This window comes from Temnothorax americanus, unplaced genomic scaffold, assembly GCF_048541705.1.
Source record: "Temnothorax americanus isolate GAGA-0224 unplaced genomic scaffold, ASM4854170v1 Scaffold70, whole genome shotgun sequence".
In the NCBI taxonomy this organism is placed as follows: Eukaryota; Metazoa; Arthropoda; class Insecta; order Hymenoptera; family Formicidae; genus Temnothorax; species Temnothorax americanus.
The window spans coordinates 223,690-241,921 of NW_027509793.1; the positions used below are offsets into that span (position 1 = coordinate 223,690).

General features: G+C 42.9%; 4 protein-coding genes across 5 annotated transcripts in view; 3 read left to right on the forward strand and 1 right to left on the reverse strand.

The window, feature by feature from the left end:
* The window catches only part of LOC143906407 (uncharacterized), a 186,325-nt gene extending 170,229 nt beyond the window's left edge, over nt 1–16,096 (reverse strand). Inside the window, exon 1 of the mRNA XM_077422491.1 lies at nt 15,829–16,096. The gene's annotated coding sequence lies outside the window, so the exon portion shown is untranslated. The remainder of the gene's footprint in view (nt 1–15,828) is intronic.
* LOC143906408 (sentrin-specific protease 1-like) lies at nt 1,258–5,120 on the forward strand. 2 transcript variants are annotated; one of them, XM_077422492.1, is made up of 2 exons: nt 1,258–2,305; nt 2,417–5,120. In XM_077422492.1, exon 2 carries the CDS (start codon nt 3,956–3,958, stop codon nt 5,078–5,080), a length of 1,125 nt encoding a protein of 374 aa, XP_077278618.1. In that variant the 5' UTR covers nt 1,258–2,305; nt 2,417–3,955; the 3' UTR covers nt 5,081–5,120. The 2 variants fall into 2 exon arrangements, with proteins under 2 accessions (XP_077278618.1, XP_077278619.1); XM_077422493.1 differs by having other exon boundaries at nt 1,262–2,305.
* Nucleotides 5,230–7,788, forward strand: LOC143906406 (uncharacterized). Its single transcript, XM_077422486.1, has one exon. The coding sequence runs from the start codon at nt 5,230–5,232 to the stop codon at nt 7,744–7,746; it is 2,517 nt and encodes an 838-aa protein (XP_077278612.1). The 3' UTR covers nt 7,747–7,788.
* Nucleotides 16,097–16,126: 30 nt separating the features above from the next.
* LOC143906410 (uncharacterized) lies at nt 16,127–17,770 on the forward strand. Its single transcript, XM_077422494.1, has 2 exons — nt 16,127–16,743; nt 16,823–17,770. The coding sequence occupies exons 1-2, from the start codon at nt 16,553–16,555 to the stop codon at nt 17,409–17,411; spliced, it is 780 nt and encodes a 259-aa protein (XP_077278620.1). The 5' UTR covers nt 16,127–16,552; the 3' UTR covers nt 17,412–17,770.
* Nucleotides 17,771–18,232: the final 462 nt, after the last annotated feature.

Sequence of the window (18,232 nt, forward strand, 5' to 3'; positions counted from 1 at the left end):
ACCATGTACTACTAACATGCCAAAAATACGACGAGCACAGAATAGATATGGATAAAGAATTAAGAGACGCGAATTTCTTAGAAAATATTGATTTATTGCGTATTATCAAAACAAAAAATTGGGACATATTGTACATTATATTCAAATTTTTCAAGAAAATTGGAAAAGTTATCTAGATACATACGGGTGGGTATTGATTTAATGTATCACGCGTTTGGAATTTCAAGATGGTGGTGATTCGCGGTAGTGGGGCGACCGCGAGACATATATATTTGTGCAGTGGAAATAATGTAAATTCTGAACTGGGTCTACATCGCTTGTGTCAATTACCTTTGGGTACAAGACACTATAATTCCTCAACCGAGGAATACACGAAAAAACCCCCCTATCGGATTTCTTCTATTGTAAACACGAAACATAGAGGAACAAGTTTTTTTCGTTTTTTCAAATTTTGCATGCATTGAAAGGAATACTTTTTTTTCGGTAATATTGATGCCATATTCTCACTAAAATTTGCTTAAATACGATCAGTCAGCATCGGCGACTTGGTGACAGATTGGGCAATGTGATTGACCGATTAGAGTCGGCAGTCGCGATCGGCAGTCGGGTCGGCCTTCGCAGTCGGTAGTCTGATACGGGCTTAAGTCAGTCGCCGGCTTGGCTGAGTCGTGCCCTGAGTGTCTCCGTGTGTTTCATCCGGGTTGTGTTAAGGCGTACCTTGTCACAAAGGCTGCTCGCGACTGCTGTAAGTCACGATTGCCTACTATGCCGCTCACACCCAGAGACACGCAGGTACAGCGTCCCACTGATCTTCGTGGCGCTTCTCCGGGAGCTGGAGTTCCCCCCCTGGAGTGCAATCGTCTACTGACGCCTTGCTCCAGTCGATACTTAAGAAGTTGGACGAGTCTGACAAGAAGTTTACCGCCAGGTTCGACGAGGCTGACAAGAAGATCACCGCTTTCGTGGAACGTCAAGAAGCCATTAATGCCAGTAGGTAGGCTACGCCGGTTCTGGATCAAGGCGTGGTGCCCGCGCGGGGTGCGGGGCGAGGGGATCTCGGCGGCGCGGGGATCTCGGCGGCAACACCGATGACGTCATCCCCTCTCCACGCCGAGATCCCCGCGCCGCCGAGATCCCCTCGCCCCGCACCCCGCGCGAGCACCCCGCCTTGATCCAGAACCGGCGTAGCCATTTTTATAACCTAATTTAATTATTTATAACATAATTTAATTATTTATAACCTAATTTAATTAATATAATCATTTAATTTAAAAGAAATTTACATGACTTAAACTATGGAGTTGCACGCAGGAAGAGATGGCGTCGAAGACCTTTTTTTTTCCTAGGTCTACGTTCAACAAAAAAAAATTAACAAAAAACCATATTTTACGTGACTTAAACTATAGAGTCCCCATAGTGGGGAAATGGGGGTGGAAGACAGGAACGGACGCGTAAGAGGCCGGATTGCTACTTTGACACATGTAACTCTTGCTTCCATTGATTTAAAATTATTTCACAAAGTATGACTTTATTTATTATTTTATTTGCCTATTATAAATAAGATTATAATTTGAAAAGGGAAAATAATTTATGTTGCATATGAAAAATTGATAAAATCAATACAATTTATTATAATTTACGCTTTTACAATTTTGTTTCAAGCAAACGTTTTTCGATAGCCAAATGCGTTTGTCGGTAAATTAAAAACGCGATAGTGTTTCGCACCAAGTACGCGCACAGCACGAGACTCTTTTACGTACGAATGCACGAATGCAAGTACCAGAGATTTTGAGACTGCTTCATCCGATGTGTATAGATATACTATTATTGGTGGTGGGGGTATCTCTCAAAATGATGGTAAAAAATAGGGACGGACAAATTCTTTTTTTTTCCGTGGAGGTACACCCGGCCGAAAATTATTCATGAAAGAGCCATACAAATGTTATAGAATTGAGCGTCGATGGTATGCAGGTATAATTTATGACCCACAATTGTCACATCTTTTGAAGAGTTCGAGATAAGCAAATAGCTTACAATTGAGATACAAAGGGTCTAAGGGATGTCACGTCTCTATGACGTAAAAGTAGAAAAGGAAGAAATGATAGAGAAAAGAGAAAACGTGATAGAAAAAAACGATGAAGAAGAGCGTTAGAATCATAGTATGCTCAAGCAAGCAAGCGAGCAAGTTGAAAATATGGAGCACAATGCGATGGAAGAATTAAGTGCGTGGGAACAAATCAATGCGTGGGAAGAGTTAAATACGTGGGAAAAATTAAATGAGCAGCGATGCAATCAGATTATCAAGGTAAATATACAAATATACAAATATACAAATATACAAATTAATATTAAAAATAATGGAGTGTGATATAATTTTGTGACATAATTTTGTAACATTATACTTTTTTTTGCCAAGGATTTCCACAATATGGAGGCGGTGGAAGGATTCGGTCTGAGGCTCACGCGGAAGGATCTTTACACGCTGGCTGACTCAAATTGGTTGAACGACGAAGTGATAAACTTTTATATGAACCTGCTGATCGCCAGAGGAACATCTTCCGACGTGTATCCGAAAGTGCTCGCAATGAACACGTTTTTTTATTCGAAACTTCTGTCGGGCGGTCACTCGTCGCTAAAGCGATGGACTAGGAAGGTGGACATATTTGCGCAGGATCTTGTGGTTGTACCCGTACATTTGTACGTTCACTGGTGTATTGCAATAATAGATTTTCGCGATAAGACAATTGTTTATTACGACAGTATGGGCAGTGATAATCCGAAATGTCTGGCTGCGCTAAAACTATATTTACAAAATGAGAGTCTTGACAAGAAGAAACAACTTTATGATATGCGTGATTGGGAATTTTATTCCGCCAAGAACATTCCGCAACAGACAAACGGTAGCGATTGTGGTGTATTCTCTTGCATGTTCGCCGAGTACATCTGTGCAAACAGGGAGATAACGTTTACGCAGGATGACATGCCGTACCTTAGAGACAAAATGTTTAGGGAAATAATAAATGGCAAACTTTTGTAAAAATTATATAATAAATAAATATTTGAAATATAAAATACAAAATGTGTGATTAATATTCCTTCCATTAGTATTATACATACATACATACATACATACACACATACATACATACATGCATACATATATTATATTATATTATATTATATTATATTACATACATAGCTGAGTATGTCTGCGTTCCAAAGAAATTTTGTATCGAAGAGTTTCTTATGCAAATGTTATAGAATGGCATGCCTATGACAGGCAGCTATAATTTATGACCTACAATTGTCTAACCCTTTGACAAGCTACGTGTCAGGAACATCCGTCCCCGTAGCTGCTCAGGTGGAGAGGGAGGGAGTAAAGATAGAAACAGTCAAAACTCTTTTACGCACGAACGCATGAGTGCAAGTACCTGAGATTTTGAGATTTGCTTCACCAGATGTGTAGATATACTATTATTAGTGGCGGGGGTATCTCTCAAAATGATGGCAAAAAATAGGGACGGACAAATTCTTTGTTTGTTTTTTTTTGTGGAGGTACTTTCAGCCGATAATTATTCATGAAAGAGACATACAAATATTATAAAATTGAGCTCCGATGACAGACTTCTATAATTTATGACCTAAAATTGTCTCGTCCTTTGACGAGCTATGTGTCGGGGCATGGTTTATGTTACCATTCGGACAAAATTTTTTTACTAATAAGCAAAAAACTTATTGAGCTTATTGAGACCTAAGGGTCTAAGGGATGCCACCTCTCAGTGACGTAGAAGTAGAAGAGGAAGAAATGATTAAAAAAAAAAGAGAAAAGAAGCGATAGAAGAAAAGTATAAAACGATGGAAAATAGTGTTAAAATAATAGTATTCTCAAGCAAGCGAGCAAGCGAGCAAGCGAGCGAGCAGTCTTTGGAATCTTTGGATCGAAGGAAACGAGAATATGGAGCACGAGTTGTTGGAGCAAGAGTTGAAGGAGCAATCCGAGCGACTGAATTCGATCGAAGATTTTGCCGCGTGGGAGCAACGATGTGTTGAGTTTATCAAAGTGTTGGAAGAACAAGGCCGAAATAAACGACCTCGATTATCAATCGACAACCAACATCGGCAACCAACTTCGTTGGCGGCTCAAATCGCACGACTCGAAGGTCTGAAAGATTCGGTACGTCGACGTTTCGTGCATGTTGGTGCAGGATATAGTGCGAGTGAGACAGGACTCAGATGGCGCGAGATAGATATGGCTTTCAAAAGTCGCATATTGACTGGTGCGGTGATCAATACCGATCACATTGAACCGCGAAAATTTCTCGAGGATGCGAGAAACATTGTATTAAATCATGTGTGGAACGTCATACAACAACATGACAGTGTAAAAATATACACAATATTCAACGGTGAGTTTGTGGTGGGTGATATACGCGCAAACAAAAGTATTTATTCGAGAAGCTATGAACTCCTTCGCGAGTCTGATTTGGAAGAGTGGTATGAGTTGCGCGTTATCGAGCCCACTTTAGCATCGCTGGAGGAATTCCAGGAACGTGACAGCGGGTGGGCGTTGTCGCGTATACATAATTTAATGTTAAACATAAACAAATATAATCCATTGCGCACGGGATGTTACATCGATTTACCGCAAGAAATTAAATTAAAGAAAGCGGTGATCAACATTCAATCAACGGACAATGCGTGCTTCGCGTGGTCGGTGATCGCCGCGCTGTATCCAGTTAAGCAAAATACATGTAGAATAGCTTCGTACCCTCCTTATAAAAGAAAATTAAATTTAGAAGGCATCGAATTCCCAATGTCGTTGAGTCAAATTAAAAAATTTGAAGATCTCAACGGCATTTCCATCAATGTGTATGCCATCAAGAAAAACAAGGATCAACATACAATCTTACCAATACAGCTCACCGACCGAAAAATAAACAACAAACATGTAAATTTGTTGTACGTGGAAGACCCGCGAGATGCCAACGTGGGACATTTCACCTGGATAAAAAATTTATCACGCCTCGTGAGCTCGCAGATTAATAAGAATGCACACAAAAAATACTTTTGCGATCGGTGAGTATATTTCTATTCTATTCTATGATATTTCTATTCTATGATATTTCATATTTTTCAATGAAAAAATAATAAATTATTCTTTTTCGCAGATGTCTACACTATTTCAGTTCGGGTGAAAAATTAGCAACCCACACCGTCGACTGCCAGGAGATGAACAACTGTGCCATTCGACTGCCACGTGATAACGACAAGTGGTTGAGTTTCAAAAATCACAGCATGAAGGAGCGAGTCCCGTTCATCATATACGCGGACTTAGAGTGCACCCTGAAAAAGACGGAAGCGGATCCAGAAACGTCTGGTATCTATCAACATCATGAGGTATACAGCGTCGGGTATTACGTACGGTGCTCGTACGACGACTCGTTATCCGCGTATCGATGTCGTCGCGATAAAGATTGTATCACGTGGTTCACCGAGGAGCTAAGACGTTTAGCTCACAACGTAAAATCTATCTTGTCTACTAATATACCCATGGTGGATTTGACGCGAGACGAGTGGGAAAAATTTAACAGCGCAACGCACTGTCACGTGTGCGAGAAACCGTTCGCGCCAGACGACACGCGGGTACGCGATCACTGTCATTTAACCGGTAGGTACCGAGGTCCCGCACACTCAGACTGTAACCTGAATTATAAAAATTCATATCACATTCCCATAGTCTTTCATAATTTATCAGGTTACGATTCACATTTTATTATAAATGAAATAGCCACTGCTTTTGAAGGACGTGTAGACTTACTTCCAATCACAAAAGAAAAATACATTTCGTTTACGAAAAATGTTAAAAGCACGGAAGACAAAGATATGAAAACTTGTATCAAATTAAGATTTATCGACTCATACAAATTTCTTAGCACGAGTCTCGAAAAATTAGCATCCTTCCTCAATAAGAATAAGTTAAAAATTATACGTTCAAAATTTTCCGCGTTATCCGACCAAGATTTCGAATTATTGACGCGAAAAGGTGTCTTTCCATACGAGTACATTGACTGCGTCGAAAAGTTGGAGGACTCATGTTTACCACCGCGCGACTCGTTTTACAGTTCATTGACAGGTGACACCGTATCCGAAAGCGATTACGCGCACGCCGTGAACGTCTGGCAACGGTTCTCCATTCAAACCTTGGGTGAATACAGCGATCTGTATCTAAAGATCGATGTCTTGTTATTGGCCGACATATTTGAAAATTTTCGCGATAGCTGCGTCGCGAGTTATGGACTCGATCCAGCGCATTATTACACTCTACCAGGTTTCACGTGGGACGCTATGTTGAAGCATACGCGCATAAATTTTGAACTGCTCACGAACATTGATATGGTAATGTTTATCGAACGTGGTATTCGCGGTGGCCTCAGTCAATGTTCCGGTAGATACGCGCAAGCCAATAACAAGTACATGCAATCTCACGATCCATCGAAACCATCGTCGTACCTGATGTATTTCGATGTAAATAACTTGTATGGCTGGGCGATGTGTCAACCATTGCCCTACGCAGATTTTCGATGGGTCAACAACATCTCGAACTTCGACGTGAACGCGATCGCTTCGGATTCACCCACAGGTTATATTCTCGAAGTTGATCTCGAGTATCCACAGTGTCTGCATGATACGCACGCTGATCTACCGTTCTGTCCGACGAGTGATAAGCCGCCCGGCAAACGAGTGAACAAACTTCTCGCGACTTTATACAATAAGGAGCGTTACGTCATACACTACCGCAACCTACAGCAGTGCACGCGCCATGGCCTTCGCGTCACAAAGATACATCGCGTATTGCAATTCACTCAATCTACGTGGCTCCGCGATTACATCGAACTCAATACGAAATTTAGAACGCAAGCAAAAAACGATTTCGAAAAAAATTTGTATAAATTAATGAACAACGCTGTATTCGGTAAAACTATGGAGAATGTGCGCAATCACGTCGATGTAAGATTATTAACAAACTGGGACGGACGATACGGTGCGGAGGTAATGATCGCGAAACCAAACTTTCACAGCAGGAGCGTCTTTTCGGAGAATCTAGTAGCAATAGAAATGCGAAAACTCGAAATAAAGTTCAACAAACCAATCTACGTGGGTATGTGCATCCTCGATATATCCAAAACATGTTTGTATAAATTTCATCACGAGTACATGTTACCGTTGTATCGCGACAAGTGTAAAGTTATGTACACCGATACGGACAGTCTGATATATCACGTAGAGTGCGACGATGTATACGAGACGATGAAACGCGACATCGACAAATTCGACACGAGCGATTACGCGATTGACAACGCGTACGATATACCACTTGAGAACAAGAAGGTGCCAGGCTTAATGAAAGATGAAAACAATGGCGCGATCATGACGGAATTCGTTGGACTCAGAGCGAAGATGTATGCGTTGAAGGTGGATGGTAAAAAAGACACTAAAAAAGCAAAAGGCGTCAAGAGTAACGTCGTAGCGCGTACTATAACGTTCGACGATTACACGCGGTGTCTGAAGGACGAAATTGAAATGACGCGACAGCAGTTCTGTATAAGATCAAAGTTGCATGAAGTGCACACCATCCGCGAGACGAAAATCGCTCTGAGTCCGTACGACGATAAGCGATACGTTATACCCGATTCGATCGATACGTTACCGTGGGGACATTATCAAATACCCCCTCCGAAAACGTAGTGTATTGTATGTATAAAATGTAATAGTATAACGTAAAGTAATGTAATGTATGTACGTATGTATGTATGGTAACGTAACGTAATGTAACATAAAGTAAGGTAATGTAACATATATTATATTGTTGGAAGGGATATTAATAAAAATATTGTACATGTATCTATTTAATATTTCTTACATAGTTTATTTTTCATATGTTTTAAAATACAATCTGCATGAATTAAATAACATTGTCCTTGTGTATCCATGAGTTGTGCGATCCATCGAATCCCAGCCATTTCACGTAGACCTCGTCTCCCCTCCTGCGCAGTACTTTCTCCACGAGATACGTGTCCGGGTAAGCCACGCGATGTAACTCGTGCTCATAGAACGCTCCAGCGATAGATTTTCCGCGATAGTCCTCCAGCAGATAGGTTGCTGGATTAGTGTGTTGCACTTTAACGATCTTAAACACCTCGGTGCTCCAATTTGGTGTGTAACCCTTCTCGAAAATTGTCTTGTGCTTGCTAACGCGTACCCGATCGCCTACTTTGAACTTTGTCAAACCTGCGATCTTGATCGCGCTGTACACCGTGGTTAAGAGTCTTTCAGCGATTGCAGGAGTAACGTCGACGGGTCGCATGCCGATCGTTCGATGCTTGCGCGCGTTGTACTCCGCGACGAGACGCGGTAGCTCGTCGAACCACTTGTAAGTTCCGTTGAACGTAAACATCTTCCACATGTTATTCTTTAACGTGCGATTGAATCGCTCGACGACCGACGCCTTCAACACCGAATATGTGGAATAATGATTGATGTTGTGTTTCCTCACGAGACGTTGCACGTCGGTGTTGTAAAATTCCTTCCCCATATCGGTTTGTAAGTTTTTCGGACATCTCCCGCTCTCTCGAATTATCTTGGCGATAACTTCAGCCGTCTCGCTTCCACCTTTACTCTTGAGCGGTACAGCCCACGCATACTTGCTCAGCACATCGATGACGGTGAGTATATAATGGTAACCTTTGTTGAAATGTGAGTATGGGCGCATCTCGACAATGTCAGCCTGCCACAGGTCGTCATATCCCCGAACTATGACGTGTCTTCGTGGAAAATTTCTTCTCGCTGGAGCATGCAGTTCTTCGACGAGTTGTTGCTTCTCGATATTTTTACGTCCATCGGATGTCATGTTTTTTTTTTTTTTAGCTGTGTGTAATAATATGCACAAAAAAATTATATTATGATTTATATATCAAACTTTTTTAACAATTCAATAGCCGTTTATTTCCATTCATTGTCCTTCAATAGCCGTTCTTTGTCTGCCGGTCGTTCTTTGTCCACTAGCCGTTTATAGCCATTCGCTAGCTGTTCATAGCTGTTTCTGAGTCGTTCGTTAGCCGCTTGATAGCTATTCCTGAACCGTTCCTGAACCGTTCGTCGTTGCCGTTTATCGTCGTCCGTTAATCGTTCATAGCCGTTCCATTTGTTGCTATCCATTGTTGCTGTTGTTCGTTTTTGACTCAGCGGTGGCCAAATGTCGAAGCTCGTGTACCACAATCCGTAACGCTTGCAGATCCTTCTCAAACACAGCCAGCTTCTCGTCTGACTCTTTCTGTCGATTGCTCGACATTTTAAAGCGCTGATCCACGTATAGTTTGTTAACTACATCATCATCAGCTTCCGGTTGCGCCACGCGTCGAATCTTGCGCGACTTTGCATCAAAGTTGCCGGCAACCATACAAAGAGCGTTATCCCGCACGTAATTTCTGACTACTCCATTGCATTGATAGTTCGGTTGCGTCTCGCCTCGTCCAAGCGATATACCAAACTTGTTGATCGGCATTTCAATGGTGATTGAATGGTTCGCCAACGCATGGTTTAATTTATAATAAGCCCAGCCTCGCGAAGCTCCTCGATGATCGATAGGATCTCGTTGTCGTGACCGTTGTGACCCGCTTGGCGCGAAGCATCGAGCAATTGGAGACGATCCACCAGCTCGTTGGGGTCATCCCAGTGCACGTAGTCGACCTTATTGTCCGTTAGCGTCATCGCGCGAGGCATGCATAATCCCATTCCAGATTTTTTCTTCCTGGATTCGGGAGGGAACAACGATGCGATTACATGTAAATACTTGTGTCCCCTGTTGCTCTTTATTCGCTCGCGAGGATCGTGCTTGAATTTATGAGCACTCGTTGCCAACAGCAGGCTCTTATACTTTTTCATATCTCCCTCCGTGTAGATCTCGTCATCGGGCATTCTCTTGAAGATCAACTCATAAAGACCGGGTGTACCGATATATCGTATGCCATCGATAATTATCCTATCCTCGTTGTCCAACTGAAAACGTTTATTACCGAGCATCATTCCATCCTTGCCGAAATAAACGCCGTATGCGGGGTCTATATTTCGATCGGCGCTCACAAAAGCCCTGATGTACTCTCGGCCCAGTGGACCCAACTGATCTTGCAACGTTTGTAGAAACGTTTCTCGTCCCTTCGACGTTTCCAACTGCTTTCGTACGGATGTCGCGATCGAGTCGTCTGTGGTTTCAAAAACATTCACGCTTGTGAGGAATTCGGGAATTGTATCTTGCACGGTTCTCGCCGTCGTGGACGGTGTGGAGGTTATCGGTAGTACTTTCGATCGTTTCGATTGATTAGATTTATGCGGTGTCGATGAGAGATCCAACCAGGAGTCTGATAACTTTCTCTTTTTCGACGTCGCATCCTCCCAATCCTCCTTATCCTCCTCCTCCTCCTCCTCCTCCTTCTCCTCCTTCTCCTCCTTCTTGCGCTGCTGAAAGGGTAACGTTTCGATCCCCACGTAAGCGTCGCTCTCCGTCGGCTCCTCTTTCTTCACCGAGATCGAGTTGTCTGCGATCTTTTGCAACGGTCCGATGAGAGGCTTAAAGTGTGCGTCCAACTCAATGTCCTTCACGATTTTACCGGTCTTCAAAGCGCGAAGTTTCTTACGAATCGAATCACTCGTTTTTGCAATCTCCTTCACAATCTTCTCGCGCTCGCGAATATTCTCGCTCCTGTCGATCGTGGCCATCGCGGGAAAAAGCAGACTGTTAATCTCACGTTTTAACTCGACGAGGTATCAACATCGACTGACCGCTTTTGCGGTATCGCGAACACGTTAAATTCTTTTCTGTATCGGCCATTCGAAAGCGCGCTGTCCTTGTCTATCACTACGAACCCGTACTTGCGTTGCCAACAATCGTGGCACAACGCACAAAATTCATCGTACGACATGTCGGTATTTACGTGATCGTTGTACACGTGTTTCAGATTGGTACCATCCTGTTTGAACAGGATCAGTAGGTTCGCGTTGTCACGTATCAGATGTTTAGGTATTCTCGCGTACGTTTGACAGAGATAGAAGCAGTCGACGCTCGAGTGCCTACCCATTGAGAAGTACTCTCTCACAGCATCTTGCTTATCGCATGCCACGTCATCAAAGACGAAGATTGAGTTTGGAAGCGCATCGCTCGGCGGAATGACGTCACTGTTGTTGGAAAACGTAAAATAGCCAATCTCTTCTATCGACGTTAATACATTCTCCAAGTATCGATATTTCGGTTGCTGCAACGATTTCGAGTACACATACACGTTCTCGAAACGTACACCGTGTGGACTTTCCAGCAAGCTTATCAGAACGTTGGTTTTACCGCAATTCGAGGGGCCGCAAATGATCGCGCGTATAGTAGTCGGTAGCATTGCACCGTGTCTGCGCTTCTCCGCGTTGCTCCCCATCGACCGTAACCTGTCGTCGCAATTCGTCACGCGAATCGTCAACGGTTGTCGCACGAATCTCATTTTTCAGACTGTCGACTGTCGACTGGAGCTTCCGGCCGAACGCCTATTTATAGGTAGGCGGCACCGCGAATCGCTCAGTTGCAAAGATGTTCGTCCTGCTGACGAGACCTTCAGATATCCGCAATTTGAGTGTCGAACAGCTACAATTTGTGCCGAAACCTGTTCTGTTGCAAATGTGCTGTGATCACGTCCACTACGTGTGGGACAAGCTTCCGGAACATATAAAAACAGATTCAGAGGTTCAAACATATCGTCGCTGTTACGAGCATTACAATCAACCGTGGCAGCGAACGCACATCGACGGTCCCGCGCCATTGATAAAGGATTGCTACGAATGCCAACGAAAATAGGCAAAGGCTTATTAAATCGCGCGATTAACGCACTTCCGATCGAATTGCATATCCCCGGCTATCAGTTTTGTGGTCCGGGCACTCATTTAAAAAAACGATTAGCAAGAGGTGATCAAGGTATTAATCCATTGGACACAGCGTGTCGTGAACACGACATAGCTTATTCTCACAGTAGCGAGCTCACCGAGAGACACGCGGCGGACAAGATACTCGCCGAGAGAGCGCTAGGACGCGTCGTCGCGAAAGACTCGACTCTCTGCGAGAAAGCTGCAGCTACCGCCGTCTGGGCGGCCATGAAGGCTAAACGGAAGCTCGGAATGGGTTTGAAAATAAAGGCGAAGGCGAAGGCGAAGACGCAGACGAAGATGAAGATGAAGAAGAAGAAAGCGGATTCGAAAAAACGGATACTTCCGGCAGCGAAACGCGGTGGTATCTTGCCCATTATACCGTTGTTGGGAGTTCTCGGTTCGTTAGTCGGTGGAGCGGCGGGGGTCGCGAAGGCTGTGAACGATAACAAAGTCGCGCGACGTCAGCTGGAAGAACTTAAACGACATAATCGCGCCATGGAAGGTCACGGACTTTATCTCGCTCCGTACAAACGTGGACGGGGAGTCTTGAGAAAAAAAAAAACGTCGAAGAGACGCTAAAAATTCCGAAAGGTGTAACTACCAACGTACAACTGCAACAACTTGCAAAGCGTATGCACATTCCATATTTTAGAGGTATTTTTATGCGTACTACCTTACCGATGGATGGAGTGCGTCGAAACGAGAGTGGCATCGTGAATTTGGATAACGCTGAGGGACCTGGTACTCACTGGGTGGCATACGCGAAGAGGGGAGATCGAGCCATATATTTTGACAGTTATGGCAATCTTCGACCGCCGAGAGAATTGGTGCTGTATCTAAAGAACAACGTGACGCAAATCGAGTACAATCACACACCTTATCAACGATACGATCAGAGCAATTGTGGACAACTGTGTCTGCGCTTTCTACAGACGGTTGATGCTCAATTTAAAGCCTGGCGTTGCATTGTTTGAACTCAGTATTCATTCAAACATGTCACTGACATTTACGCTCACCGGCAAGAGTAGCATCCTCGCGGTAAGCTACTTTCCCACCGTGGATTTGAGCGACGGTGATTATGAGCTCGGTCTGACAGATTTCGAAACCTATTACACGATACCGAATGTAAATTCTTCGAACAATAAATTCTACTTTGACGACAAGGAGATTACCGTTCCCGAAGGATCATACGAACTGCGTGATATACACACGTATTTGAAACAATCAATTTTACAATTGGACCAATCCAATAATATTGCGAGAAAGAAACATGTCGGCGAAGATGAAGAATATCCGTTGATTATTCGAGCCAACAACAATACGATGAAGAGCGAGATCAAATGTGCTTATCGGGTAAATTTCGCCAAACCGAACAACATTGGATCGCTGCTGGGATTTTCAGCGAATCGCGTGCTGGAGCCGCGACAATGGTACGAATCGGACGTTCCAATAAATATCATCAGTGTAAACATCATTCGCATAGAGTGTAACGTGACCGCGGGCGCGTACAGCAACGACAAGTACGTGCACACGATACATGAGTTTTCGCCGAGTGTGCCACCGGGATATAAGATATCGGAAACGCCGGCGCAGATCATTTACCTTCCGATCATCGTACGGAGCATTACTGATCTAACGATTCGTGTCGTGGATCAGGACGGCCGATTGATTGATTTTCGTGGAGAAGAGATCACCGTTAGACTGCATGTGCGAAGACGACGACTGTGGTAAACCGTGAGATGCTCATACTGAACGAAGTGGAGAAGGTGCGACAGACGAGTAACAAAATTAAAGAGACAATCCGATCGCCAAAGAAGAAACTCACTGCGTTGAACGTTGAATTTTTGAAATCATTGGGTTTCGTCGTACGAAATGGCTAATATCTTGAACATTGAAGGTGAACCGATCTTTGACAATAGCGTCGTCAAGATTGAAACTCACACGTACAATCCGTACGCCAATACGACGTTTGCACACAACGATGAGATAAGAATACCCATACAACAGCAAGATTTATACACGTTGCCGTGTGAAAGCTTTCTCTACGTCGAAGGACGATTGGTAATAAAGAGAAGGAATGACGATGAGTCTCAGGCAATGCTTGTAAATAATTGTGCAGCATTCATGTTCGATGAGATTCGATACGAGCTCAACGGTGTGGAGATTGATCGCAACAGAAACGTTGGAATAACCAGTACCATCAAGAACTACGTATCGCTATCGTATAATGATTCTCAACTCATGCGGAATGCTGGCTGGGACGTTACATCGAGCATACCGGAAGGATATTTCAACTTTTGCGTACCGCTCAAGTTGTTGCTGGGCTTTTGCGAGGATTACAAACGCGTCGTTGTTAATGCTCGTCACGAATTAATTTTGATACGTGCGCGTAGCGACAACAATTGCATTATAGGAGATCCGGCGACGGAGCCGGAAATCGAACTGTTTAAAGTACAGTGGCGAATGCCTCACGTTACGTTAAACGAGGTTAATAAACTATCCTTGTTACGGGCCTTGGGGAGCGGGCGATATCTTAGTGTCAGTTTTCGTTCGTGGGATCTGTACGAGTATCCACTCTTGCAGAGCACGACCAAGCATTCGTGGGCTGTCAAGACTGCGACTCAGTTAGAAAAGCCGCGATACGTTATTTTTGCGCTGCAGACCGGCCGCAAGAACATCATGTCTCAAAATGTTAGCGTATTCGATGACTGTAATTTGACCAATGTCAAACTTTATCTAAACTCCGAATTTTATCCGTACGATGACTTGAACTTAGATTTTACTAAAAATCGATACGGCCTTCTTTTTGATATGTACGCGCGTTTTCGTAAAACTTATTACGGATACGATTCCAGTGATACGCTTTGCAGCTTGTATACATTCCTGATGGAAGGACCTTTTGTTGTCATCGATTGCTCGCGACAAAACGAGTCTGTCAAGAGCGCCACCGTGGATGTGCGAATAGAATTTGACTGTAAAGAAAATGTACCTGCAAATACTACCGCCTATTGTCTCATCTTGCATGATCGCGTAATCGAATACTGCCCGCTGTCTAATGTAGTGCGCAAACTCATGTAAATCGCCATGTTGACAAATAATCCGATATAAGAGCGACATATGTAGCGCGATATGGTACAGTACGGATCATTCCTTCGTTGCATCATGATCGTGCCAACGTTTGTCGATCTGCAAGGATTCATCGTCGGGATGAAATTTGTCGTAAAGGAGGCAGCGGTGCTGAGAAACGGGACCGTTCTGGAGCATTACATCTTTACGCGCCCCATGCCGTGGAGTCTTCTCACAAAATCTGACAAGTCATGTGCTTCCTGGCTGATTGCAAATCACCATGGATTACCATGGGATGAGGGAAACGTGCCGTACGGTATGGTAAAACGCCTAATTACATCAGCCGTGCTTGGTACAGAAGATGATGACGAGATACCGACTCTCGTGTACGTCAAGGGATGCCAGAAACAGGAATGGCTGGTGGATCTACTTGAGAATTATGCGACAGAAAAGCTGATCATCGAGACTTTGGATGCGGATTACGAAGATGTCAAATCTTTAAATAATCTAGATGTTACTAACACTATGCGATGTGGAAAACATGTTAAGAATTGCGCATTACAAAATGTATTAAAATTAGGTAAACACTAAAATTTTTACCGGAAGTGATGTATTTTCTTGGCAAGTTTGCGAGCCAGGTAAACAAAAAACTAAGGAATTGTAGTTAAAATAATAATCTTTCTAATGATAAGAAGAAAACTTGGTGTTGACGATGAGTTATAAAAGATATTGTAGTTTTAATATGACGTACGACAGGTTAGGCGAATGATCTTCCGAGTGTCAAAATAGCGCGAAATTTCTAACCTCACTTGCACATGTCTTTTCTCTGCGCTGGTAGCGGCATAGCGGTAGCTGGTTCGCGAATTTTCCTTTCATTTTCACTCTCAGCATTCTCACGTTATATCTTTCTTTTGGCTCCATCTCTTCATCGCATCATTCGCTACAACGCTACACGGCTACACCTCACTTAGCTGCAGACTGCTACAGACGACGTTGTGACACGCGCATGTTCTGCTCTTTAGCACTGACGTAGTCAACTGACTTATTGTATAAATTTTAATATTTACACTAATAGAACTTAACTGGTGGTCGCGACACCAGAAGAATTGGGATCTTTTAAAAAAATAAATTATATATATAATTTTACAATGCTTTATTTTCTTTTCCCCATTCCCATTAGTTGTTAGTAGTTTCCCTCTCCTAATTCCCCCCACCACATCATAATTTTTAAGGTAGGGTGTTGTCGTGTATAATTGGTTCATTTTCCACTTCATAGTCATTGGTATGATTTTTTTATAACTTCTATGTAAGCAGCGCTGACACTGGTGCTTGAAAATGTCAAAGGAAGGGGAATTATCCCTTCCCTTATAATTTTTCATCTGCGCGCGCCGTCCAATTTTTCTAAAACGTTGCAAACGGAGTTAACGTTTTAACCAGTGTTACTAAGTCAAAATCAATCGAGTCTCATCGTTCGAAGCGACAACTTCAACAGTGAAAACAGTATACCTCTTACGGAGTAATAAGAACAATGGCTGGTCGCAGTGAAGACGTAAATAATTCTGAAAAGTGGATGTACACTCGTGATATTCCCGATAAGGGATTTCGCGGCTTTGAGGGAAGCAACACAAGTATGAATTATTACGTACCGTATCCTCGTGAAAAATCGGAACCTCGTTATACACCTAAACCTCGTGAAGTTTCATCGGACGAGCGCAAAACGTAAGTATTACTTTGGATAAATTTTTTAAAATTTATTTTTTTATAATTTTATTAATTTATCTACTTTATTTTTCCACAGTTTTAATAAATCGGAACCTCGTTATACGCCTCGTATCTTGGGCAGACGATTTGCCCTGACAGTCACGGCTTACAAATATTTGGATATCGGAATCAGTGTGGGATCTACATCCTTTGTGGAATTGATTCTTGGCGACAATCGGGGAAATCAGATCGTGCTTCCGTGGACAACGTGGACAACGATCATCGAAAGACGCATGGATATCGAACAACTCATGCAGTCGACTGTCGGTTCATCGCTGTGTATTCAAGATCATCTAATTATAGAACTTGTTAAAATGCGTGACGCTAATATTGTAAAAGTTACGCTGCGTGATCCTGCGACATCCTTATACATGATACCAACAACTGTATTATTTTTGTTTGAAATCGAACAATGTGTTGAACATGTATATTTCAATTTATGTCAAGATATACAGCATGTTAATACTAAGTATAAAAATTTTGTAACAATCTTGCGACAAAATCGTATCACGGATAAATGTCAGGCGAGAAAAGTATTGAGTGAGGTGTCCGATGGAAGTTCGCTCATAGATTGCGAACTATTAGCTTACGGCTTAGATAACATTGTATATGATGCAAAAATGTAAATAACGAATAAAAATTGAATATTGGCATAAATAGTGGCAAAATTATTTTTCAATCTCTCTTCCGTTTTCATCTAACATTAGCCTCCTCTATGTTTAAATTATATATATGTTGCGGTAAAATGTCCTTTTTAATTATATAAACGGTTCATTTCAAATTTAAAGAATTAATAAAATTATTAAAAGATAGATAAAAACTTTTATCTAAAATAGAATAATCTCATCACGGCACGTATGAACTTGTCCGTTCCTGTCTTCCACCCCCATTTCCCCACTATGGGGACTCTATAGTTTAAGTCACGTAAAATATGGTTTTTTGTTAATTTTTTTTTGTTGAACGTAGACCTAGGAAAAAAAAAGGTCTTCGACGCCTATCTCTTCCTGCGTGCAACTCCATAGTTTAAGTCATGTAAATTTCTTTTAAATTAAATGATTATATTAATTAAATTAGGTTATAAATAATTAAATTATGTTATAAATAATTAAATTAGGTTATAAAAAAGGCTACGCCGGTTCTGGATCAAGGCGTGGTGCTCGCGCGGGGTGCGGGGCGAGGGGATCTCGGCGGCGCGGGGATCTCGGCGTGGAGAGGGGATGACGTCATCGGTGTTGCCGCCGAGATCCCCGCGCCGCCGAGATCCCCTCGCCCCGCACCCCGCGCGAGCACCACGCCTTGATCCAGAACCGGCGTAGCCTACCTACTAATGCCGACTTTGCGCATAGACTCGAGCAGCTGCCTACGCTGCTCAAGACTGCTGCCGACCTCAGTGACAGAGTGACCGCATTGGAGGCTGAGTCTGCTCAGCCTCCGTGTTGCTCCCAGT